General features: G+C 45.4%; 1 protein-coding gene and 1 pseudogene across 2 annotated transcripts in view; one reads left to right on the top strand and one right to left on the bottom strand.

Moving 5' to 3' along the window:
• Positions 1 to 10,834, top strand: part of NOS1 (nitric oxide synthase 1) — a 152,602-nt gene that overhangs the window by 72,533 nt on the left and 69,235 nt on the right. For both annotated transcript variants that reach the window (XM_037738918.1, XM_037738917.1), the window contains exons 4-7: positions 3,372 to 3,500; positions 5,487 to 5,632; positions 7,437 to 7,599; positions 8,354 to 8,445. In XM_037738918.1, the coding sequence (XP_037594846.1) occupies positions 3,372 to 3,500; positions 5,487 to 5,632; positions 7,437 to 7,599; positions 8,354 to 8,445 (530 nt within the window). The remainder of the gene's footprint in view (positions 1 to 3,371; positions 3,501 to 5,486; positions 5,633 to 7,436; positions 7,600 to 8,353; positions 8,446 to 10,834) is intronic.
• On the bottom strand, positions 9,023 to 9,458 carry LOC108305040 (annotated as a pseudogene).

Below are 10,834 nucleotides of genomic sequence, written 5' to 3'. Positions count from 1 at the left end.
AAAACCCACAGAACTCTTATTCCACTGGCTGCCAAGGTGGCCACGATAGGTCTCTTACCTCAGGACCTTTGCATGATCTATTCTCTCTGCCTGTAAGCCCTTGCTTCCTCTTCTTTGCCTGGCTAGCACGTGCTCATCTTCTGGTCTTGACTTACAGGTTAGATGTCTCTTTTATGTGCCCCCACTCCCCTGTGCTGTCAAAGTCCCATGTAATGGCATTCATTGTGCTAAATCGATTGCAATGGCTCATTCAGTCATCATCATCCCCCACAGGACTGTGACTTCAGGGAGCAGAGATCACATCCATCTAGTTTGTCACTCTAGTCCTGGTCTCTGCTGCCTTGCCTGGCACACAGGAACTACTCAATAAACATGTGTTGAATGAATGAATGATTCTTAATGGTCAGGAGGCAGAATAGTCAAGCTGTTTAGGGCATGCTTTGGGAGCCAGACTGCCTAGGTTGGACTCCTTTCTCCAGCTTACTAGCTCTACAATCTCGGACAACTTTGTTAACCTTTCTGTGCCTCAGTTTCCTAATCTGTAAAATGGGAACAATAAGATTGTTGCTGGGCACATCGTAAGTGCTCATTTAATGTTAGTTTTCAATATTAGTCCTTCGCAATTCTCTGTGACTTCTATCTTGGACTTAGCCCATTTGATCATAATTCACAGCTACCCTCACCAGCCTGAGCTCCTCCAAGCCAAGAGAAAGGTTCCCTGCTCCTTTCTGATTTTATCTCTTTACCCTCGCCCTCATGCATACACCACAGCCACGCTCAAACTCCTTGCCGGTCCTTTGAACTTAACAAGCTCATTCCCACATCAGTACCTTTGCACTTGCCCTTCTCCCCTTAACTTAGTTACAATCACCTCCCCATTTTCTCTTTTTATCATCACCTGGAATTATACCAATCCTATGTTAGTTTACTTACTGTTTATCTCCACTTCTACCACATAAAACTCCAGAGGGCAAGGTCCTTGTCTGTCTTCCTCACTGCTGAATCCCCAGTGCCTGTTTATTAAGCATGTATTATAATAGGTGCTCAATAAATACTGAGCACCCCTACAGGATTGTGACTTCAGGGGAGCAGAGATCACATCCATCTAATTGGTCACTATAGGCTTGGTCTCTGCTGCCTTGCCTGGCACATAGGAACTACTCAATAAACATGTGTTGAATGAATGAATGATTCCTAATGGCCAGGAGGCAGAATAGTCAAGCTGTTAAGGGCATGGTTTGAACTTAACATAAATAATGATACATACTGAGCACCTATCATAATACATGCTCAATAAATAGGCACTTAAAATCCCACAATAAATAGGGAATTCAGCAGTGAAGTTGAATGTACAAATGCCCTGCCTCAAGGTTACTGTGCACTGATGTACTCTGCATGAGTGTCACTTAACATTGGCTCATCTTCTCCCTGCCCTTGCTCAGCTTTCACATCAGAGTGTGCCTGCTGACTCTCCCTTAGAGTTACTAAGTGATCAATGCTTGCCTGATGCATCTGCGTGCCTGTGCCTAGGTGGGTAAACAATAACCCAGGAGCATCCAAGAGAGATGTGATCCTAGGCCAGATGTGGCAGCTCACACCTACAATCCCAGCATTTTGGAAGGTTGAGGCAGGAGGATCACTAAGTCTAGGGGTTCAAGACCAGCCTGGGCAACATAGTGAGACCCCTGTCTCTACAAAAAATATAAAAAATTAGCTGGGCATGGTGGCACACACCTGTAGTCCCAGCTATTTGGGAGGGTGACATGGGAGACTAGGAGGTCCAGGCTTCAATTAGCTATCATTGCACTGCACTCCAGCCTGTGTGACAGAGCAAGACCCTGTCTCCAAAAAAAAAAAAAAAAAGACAGACATAATCCTTATCAATGAGGTCTAACATGAATGGGCCAACCCTGGTCAGCCTGAGACTTAACCCCTGTACTTACTGGTCAAATTGTTTGCAGGGTGAAGACAAATGGGGGACAGTAAGTGCAAAGGTCCTGAGGCAGGAACAAGCCTGGCAGTTTTAAAAGGCAGAAACCTGGCTGGACATGGTGCCTCACGCCTGTCATCTCAGCACTTTCGGAGGCCAAGGTGGACAGATCATGAGGTCAGGAGTTCGAGACCAGCCTGGCTAACATGGTGAAACCCCATCTCTACTAAAAATACAAAAATTAGCCAGATGTAGTCGCGAACGTCTGTAATCCCAGCTACTCAGGAAGCTGAGACAGGAGAATTCCTTGAGCCCAGGAGGCAGAGGTTGCAGTGAGCCAAGATTGTGCCACTGCACTCCAGCCTGAGTGGACAGAGCAAGACTCCGTCTCGAAAAAAATAAAAAATAAAATAATAAAAAGCAGAAACCCCAAATGTGAGGACAATATTCTTTGCTTCAAAAATTTTCCATTTATTTTATTATTATTTGTCCGAGATGGAGTCTCACTCTGTTGCCCAGGCTGGGGTGCAGTGGCACAATCTTGTCTCACTGCAGCCTCTGCCTCCCAGGTTCAAGAGATTCTTCTGCCTCAGCCTCTCAAGTAGCTGAGATTACAGGCGTGCGCTACCACGCCTGGCTAAATTTTGTGTTTTTTTTTTTTTGAGACGGAGTTTCACTCATGTTACCCAGGCTGGAGTGCAATGGCGCGATCTCGGCTCACCACAACCTCCGCCTCCTGGGTTCAGGCAATTCTCCTGCCTCAGCCTCCTGAGTCGCTGGGATTACGGGCACGCACCACCATGCCCAGCTAATTTTTTGTATTTTTAGTAGAGACGGGGTTTCACCGTGTTGACCAGGATGGTCTCGATCTCTTGACCTCGTGATCCACCCGCCTCGGCCTCCCAAAGTGCTGGGATTACAGATGTGACCCACTGTGCCTGGCCCAAAATCTTTCCATTTAAATCTTTCTGTTTTCTCAGTACTTACCAGAAATGGTGAGTTTGGGCTGTCACAGAAAGGCTTAGAAATCCAAGTAAATCAGCCGAGCTTTAGGTTTGACTCCTTGGTGCTGGGGGCTATTATTCAAAGAGGCTGATGGTCTCCTTTCAGTCATGTATTCATTCAACAAACGTTCACCAAGTCCTTCCTCACTGTGTCAGACCCTATGCTGGAAACCAGGGACCACTTTTGAGTTCCTCACCCCTCTCCCTAGAGCAGAAACCAAGAGGCTCTTCCATGGTGTTTCTTTCCATGTAGGAGAAATCAGGTTCCTGGGAACCTTGTACATGTCAACCAGGGAGGGCTGGATCTTACTCTAGATCCAGACAGTTGGTGATTCAAGACAGATCCCAGAAAGAACAGTGGCTCTCCCAGCCCCCGGGGAGACAATGTTAGTCCACTTAAGACCCTGACTCATCTTCACCTTCATTCTCTCCTCCAGCCTCCTGCCTCGGGAAAACAGTCCCCCACAAAGAATGGCAGCCCCTCCAAGTGTCCACGCTTCCTCAAGGTCAAGAACTGGGAGACTGACGTGGTTCTCACTGACACCCTCCACCTTAAGAGCACCCTGGTAAGTATCCCAGCAGGGTGTAGACAGCGGGGTGGCATCACTATCCACATTTAGAGTCGGATAAGTCTTTGTTGTGGGGGCTGTCCTCTGTGGTAGGATGTTGAGCATCACCCCAACCCATATTCCCTAAATATTAGTGTACCCCCTTCCAGGTTGTGACAACTAAAATGTCTCGGACAGAGCAGGAGCACCATCGTCTTGGACAAACACTGCCATTTTAAGTTCCTGCTCCCTTTCTAATCACATGCATTTCAAGGAAATCACTTCGCTTCTAACAACAAGCAGCCAGAGAAAGCAGACAGTAAAACGCAGATCAGACAGCTGGGGCACAGAGGAAGGTGGGGGGAAAGTCTATTGGGTAACCACCAAATTTCACACTCATACAATGGACCCCAGTAAAACAGTGGGCCTTAATAAGCACATTCCTTTTCCTTTGGGTGCACTAAAATAGGGAAGCTAAAAGCAGACTTGGGGGGTATGCCTGCAGCTGCAGGAAAATGTATGGGAACAGACACAAAAATACTCCCTCCCAGATAAGCAAGACAAAGAGACACAGCAGCATTCCAAGCCTGTGATAAGCTCTACCACCCTAAATCCTTAAATACTCTTAGTCTGTAAAAAAGAGTGCTCCTCATTAGGACAGATAACTAATGCATGTGGGGCTTAAAATCTAGATGATGGGTTGATAGGTACATGTATCCCAGAAATTAAAGAAAAAAAAAAGTGCTCCTAACCTAACTCAGCCAGAAGCCCCTCTCAGGTTTATTCTTTAAAATAAACCTGTCTCTGACTGTTAAGCCACTTTTCATGTTTCCTTCTTCCTTCTTCAACTCTTAGAGTCTCTAAGACATTGCCTAACATCCCCTGGGCAAGAAATTCACCCCTTTTTGAGAACCACTGGTGGATTCTCACTGTCTTATGTAAATGCTTTTTATTTGTGTACCCAGGATGCAAAAGAATCTAAGGAGAGTTGCCGCTTCTGAATACAGTCTCTGTCTCTCATAGTCTGACCACTGTTGGAGTATTGAACAAACCCTTCCTTGGTTTCACAGTGTGTCCTCAACACTAATATTTTTAGCAGTCAACAAACCACCATATTGCTTTAAATTTTTGTTGAACATGGGCCTCTTGGAGGAATGGTATCTCTGAGTGTAATAAATTGCCTTGAAATTTAGTGGCTGAAAACAACTATTAAAACTGTTTCAAAAGTCTACAGATTGGCTGGGAAGTTTAGTGATCTGGCCCAGACTCTGATGATTTTAGTGGGGCTTTCTCATGCATCTGTAGTTATCTGAGGGGTCAACTAAGAGCTGAGTGGCCTAGGATGGTCCTGGCTGAGATAACTCAGCCCTGTTCCATTTGGTCTCTGCTCTTCCAGCAAGCTAGCTTGTGCTTATTCACATAGTTGCGGGGTTCTAAGAGAATGAGCAGAAACATGCAAGAACTCTTGAGGCCTAGACTCAGAATTGTCACAGGGTCATTTCTGCCACATCCTATGGGTCAAAGCAAGCCAAGAGTCAAGGGGTTAAGGGGTAGGCTCCACTTCCACATGGAGAATTGCTTTAAAGCCACGTTGTAAAGGGTATGAATACAGTGAGGGGAAAAATTAGGGCCACATTTTGTAATCCATCTATCATAGATGCATTCAAATGAGTTACTGTAGCCACTCTATTAGTTCTTTCTTGATCATCATGGAATCTAAAAATATTTCAGAATTTAGTGCCAGTAATTCTGATTCCTAGTCAAAAGCTCTGTTTCCCAAGATGAGTAGAGCAAATTCTTTAGGAACCTGAAAATGCTGCTTATTGTTCCTTACCATGGCTATGACCATATCCAGCAAGGATTTAAAGCTGGTACTTGAGAAATTGCCTCTGGGGATTAAAAGCCAGATAAACTCAACCATGAATATCAGATCCAAGCCCACAGCCTGACACCTGCCACTCTTGGGTAAAACCAAGCAATAGCCCAAATCTCTTTTTCTTCCAGGAAACAGGATGCACTGAGTATATCTGCATGGGCTCCATCATGCTTCCTTCTCAGCATACACGGAGACCTGAAGACGTCCGCACAAAAGAACAGCTCTTCCCTCTTGCCAAAGAGTTTATTGATCAGTACTATTCATCAATTAAAAGGCAAGTGTGTGTCAACTCTGGGGAGTCTGGGATAAGTTTCGAGCGCTGGAGACAAAGATGTCAGCTCCAACTTTGCAGACAGGTAAACCAAGGCCAAAGCACAAGGCCTCTGCCAGACCCAGAGGCTGGAATCTGGCTACCCACAGGTCACCTCTGTTCCCCAGAAGTGCTTTTGTTTCTCCTGCAAAGGGTTGCTTATAATTTGAAAGATTTCAAGCAATTCCATGGCTAGATACATACCCTAGAGAAACTCTCACACCTGTTCATAAGAAGTCATGGGTAAGAATGTTCACTGGAACATTGTTTATAGTAGGAAAAAATTAAAATTAAAGAACAACAAGAGACCAGGCATAGTGGCTCATGCCTGTAATTCTCAACACTTTGGGAGACTGTGGCAGACAGATCGCTTGAGGCCAAGAGTTCAAGACCAGCCTGGCCAACATAGTGAAACCTTGCCTCTACTAAACATACAAAAATTAGTGGGGCATGGTGGTGCACTCCTATAATCCTAGCTACTTGGGAGGCTGAGGCATGAGAATCACTTGAACCCGGGAGGTAGAGGTTGCAGCCACCCGAGATCATGCCACTGCACTCCAGCCTGGACAAATAGAGCAAGACTCCATGTCAAAAAAAAAAAAAGAAAAACCAACAAGAAACCACATAAATGCCATTAACAGGAGAATGGGTAAGTTGTGGTATATTTCAGTGATGGAATACTATACAACCATAAAAATTAAAGATACTAGCGCTCTGCATGTTAATAAAATTGAAGTTCATAGCTAACTTTGAGCAAAAGAAAGGATAAATTGTAGAAGGATACATCCATTATAGCACCATTTATATGAATATTTTATTTATTTATTTATTTGAAACAGTGTCTTGCTCTGTCACCCAGGCTGGAGTACAGTGGCATGATCTTCGTTCACTGCAACCTCTGCCTCCCAGACACAAGCGGTTCTCTCCCTCAGCCTCCCGAGTAGCTGGGATTACAGGCATGCGTCACCACACCCAGCTAATTTTTGTATTTTTTGTAGAGATAGAATTTTGCCATGTTGGCCAGGCTGGTCTCGAACTCCTAACCTCAAGTGATCTACCCACCTCAGCCTCCCAAAGTGCTGGGATTACGTGAGCCACCACACCCAGCCTATATGAATGTTTTAAACATGCAGAATGACATTGTACATGGTTGAAGGATAAATACACATGTGGCAAAGGTATAAACAAATGTATGAGAATGATAAACACCAGTTTCAAGATAGCAGTCACTTCTGGGGAGAGAATGGGCTATGATGGGGAAGTCTTCCCCAAGAAACTATTATATTATTTTTTAGGCTTGGGACATGGGGGGTTATTATATTATCCTGCATAACATTTTGAAAACCAAACAATTTTCGTAGTAATTGTTTTAACTTTCTAAAACTGAATTCATTGCCAACACTTAAAAATTGGAAGAGTTCCCTTTAAAAGTCAGATTTCCAGTTTCTCTGGAAAGATCTGGCAGTCCTGGACCCCCATTCCTGTCAGGTGACAAGAGGTGTGGCTGCCCCCTTTGGACAAGGCCTGGCCCACCTGTTTGCCATCGTCCCCACCCAGCTGGTGTAGTTATATATACAATGTTCGGCCTTTGTGGGCATTGGAGTTTGCTGTGTCTGCTTTATCTTACATCCAGACATCAAACTGTTGCATCCAGAAATCAACTTGGAACTTTTTGTAGCTTCTAGCCTCTTGGAATAGCTCTCCCGTTCCACCAACTTCTAATTCAGAAGATGGGGTGATATTCTCATGTCCTTTCCTCTCCACTCAGGTTTGGCTCCAAAGCCCACATGGAAAGGCTGGAAGAGGTGAACAAAGAGATCGAAACCACCAGCACCTACCAGCTCAAGGACACAGAGCTCATCTACGGGGCCAAGCACGCCTGGCGGAATGCCTCACGCTGTGTGGGCAGGATCCAGTGGTCCAAACTGCAGGTAGGTGGTGAAGTCAGATACCTTGAAGAGTCCTTAAATGAGGGAAGAAGGGACGGGGAGTGAATGGTGCTTTAAAAAGGATAAGCTTCTACCAAGGGTACCTGGTGGCCAGGGTGACCTATCAGATGGCGGTCATGGGGTCCCACATTCTAAGATCACAACCAGCTCTAGATGATAATCATGTGTCATTTAGCCAACACAGTGCTTTTGTAAAAATGAGCTTGCATATCTCTTGGGAGGGAGGGCTTATCCTTTTCAGTTGACCGCAGACCCCACCACTCCCTTTTGTCTTGCATCTACTCAGCTTATTTATGTTCTCTGCCTACTCCCTGAAGGCATTTGTTTGTCCCTTGGTTATGATTTTATTTTAGGAAATAGTTTGAAGTTGGAAGTAGATTTGTTATCAAGATGGGGGGGTGTTCTGTGTTTTAATCCCTAATCCCTAGTAACATAAGACTAAATGTAACCAGCCCATTTAACCGCCCCCCCTTCATTTCCATTCCTTTCCCCCATTCACTTACATGCCATGCCTACTTTTAGGGGAATTTTTTTTTCTGGTCAGATTGGCCTTGGTTATTAGGATAGAAAAGAGAGAATATAAAACGCAGCCTAGGACTCCGTAATGGGGTGCGCACTTTGCCAGTGGAACAGCAGCTGGGGTGGGATCTGGGTTCTCCTAAAGTGTGGAGATTGCTCTTGGGGGGGTTGGGGAGGGAAGGAGAAGGCAGTCATTTCCACCCTGCACCTTTCCCAGGTATTCGATGCCCGCGACTGCACCACGGCCCATGGGATGTTCAACTACATCTGCAACCATGTCAAGTATGCTACCAACAAAGGGAACCTCAGGTGAGCTGACCAGCTGGGCACTGGGAGCGGGGGATCAAAAGTCCCCGCAGCGTTGAACCCTGGAGGCAGAGGTTGCAGTGAGCTAAGATCACACCATTGCACTCTAGCCTGGGCAACAAGAGTGAAACTCTGTCTCAAAAAATATGGAAAGGAAAGGAAAATAACTTTTTCATGTTGTAGTTCAGTGTTATCTCACGGCAGACTTTGACTCTGGAGTCAACTCACCTGCCAGGGAAGTGTTCCTCATCTCAGGGAGACAGGTCAAGCTGGGAGAGGTGTCCTGGCATCTTTTTTTTTTTTTTTTTTTTTATCCAGGATTTGGTGTGTTTTATAAGAGCAAAGTTTTAACAAAAGGTGGCTTTTATTTACATAATTCAATATGTGTGGGGACTGTCCAACCCACGTAGACTCAAGTAAAGATAACCAATATAAGACTGCTAATGTATTTTCTTATTTTCAGTTTACATACAAATTTTTTGTGTTTGCCTCACATTCATAAAAATCCCAATATTGCAAATGACAAATAAACCCTCCCATCCCTTAATTAAATATACAAACAGCTTGAAAAACATACCATTTAAATCGGTTTCAACTTGAAGTGTCATCCAATGAGACTGAAAACTGAACATTTCAAGTCTTGAACCAAATAGGAAAATACTTGAAGGCCTTCAGATCCTTTGACTGATTTACATCAATAAGAGAACCTATTTTTGGTGTGGTAAAACATATGTGTTCATCTCCAATGACAATTCAAGCTCCTGCCGGCCAACCCTGTCTGGGGGAGGCCACAAAGCATCAGCTTTTGTAGTTTCACTGTCATCAATAATTCTCTTCAGTTCTTCCATTACACTCCCGTGTACATAAGCCTCTTTTTTGATCATGACATCATTTTTGCAATCGCGGTTGTTGGCATATCTAAGCTTTCCGTCTGGCTGAAATTCAAACTCCAAAAACTTATGCCCAAGCTTGCCCTTGTGCCCTATGTAGTAGTGCAGGGAGAAATCACTAGCCATAGCCAGTTTTGTCCCCAGGATGGCAGCAATCCCAGCCTACGTGATGCCCAGTGTTTGTTTTTTTTTTTTTTTTTTTTTTTCTTTTTTTTGAGACAGAGTCTTGCTTTGTCGCCCTGGCTAGAGCACAGTGGCATGATCTCAGCTCACTGCAGTCTCTGTCTCCCGGGTTCAGGAGAATCTCCTGCCTCAGCCTACCCAGTAGCTGGGACTACAGGTGCCCGCCACCACACCTGGCTAATTTTTGTATTTTTAGTAGGGACAGGCTTTCATGATGTTGAACATGCTGGTCTCAAACTCCTGACCTCAAGTGATCCGCCCGCCTTGGCCTCCCAGAATTCTGGGATTACAGGCGTGAGCCATCACGCCCAGCCCCGGCATCTTTATTCCATACTCCATCCCAAGTTTCTTCTCTTCTGGGGCAAGTGGAGTCCTGTGTAGTTTGCAAAACTATAGCAGCAAACATCACATTCAACCCACAGTTCAGTATCCTTCGTGGAGAGGACAGGAAGGAACAGTTGAGATTCCTGGAATAGGAAAGTCCTGTTGCTGGTGGTGACCTACTTTTACTGTGTCTTGCTCTGTCGCCTAGAGCTGCCTCCAATTCTCCTTTGGTTTAAAAGGCAATTTCTCTTGCCGATGCTGTGGGGACTGCCCTTTCAGGTTCTAACCAGCCAAGCCACACCTTGGATTCTTCTTGAACCAATACAAAGAACAAAGCCCCAGGGAGCAGGCTGGCTGAGGCAGGCAGGTATCCATGTGGCTGGTGGCAGCCACGCTGGCAAGTCTCAGCTGGGAGAGGGACAGCTGGAACGGAACAGCTGGGGCCCCACAGACAGCCAGCTACACTTGTTGGCTCTGCTCACTCACTGCTGCTGTGGCATCTGTTCCCAGCCACTGAGCACCAGTCCCATCTTGGGGCCACACAGGATCACTGTAGGGATATTCCCATAAGCCCCCCGGGCTTCACTGAGTTCATCCAAAAGTGGCTTCTCTGCATGAAAGATGAATTTTCTTGGATGTGTCTTTTCTGTAAGAAGGAAATGGTGTTTGCTAGTTTTCTGAGTTCCCTAGTAAGAAAAGGGGTCTAAACCTGGGCTTGCGTGAGGAATTGATATGTAGGTCTTTTTTCCAAGACAAGTCGTTTCCAAGAGACCTCATCCCTTAAAGAATATCAAAGAACCCTCCTGTGTGTCTGGACCTGGTCAAGGTTAGGCCTTCAAGGAGTTTATGGGCTCTTCTGGTGGATTTCTCTCTCTCTCTCTCTCTCTCTCTCTCTCTCTCTCTCTCTATTTATTTATTTTTGAGACAGAGTCTTGCTCTGCCGCCCAGGCTGGAATACAGTGGCTCAATCTTGGCTCACTGCAACCTCCACCTCC

Source organism: Cebus imitator, unplaced genomic scaffold (genome assembly GCF_001604975.1).
Source record: "Cebus imitator isolate Cc_AM_T3 unplaced genomic scaffold, Cebus_imitator-1.0 Scaffold59, whole genome shotgun sequence".
Lineage (NCBI taxonomy): Eukaryota > Metazoa > Chordata > Mammalia > Primates > Cebidae > Cebus > Cebus imitator.
This window is presented reverse-complemented; position numbering and strand designations above follow the sequence as displayed.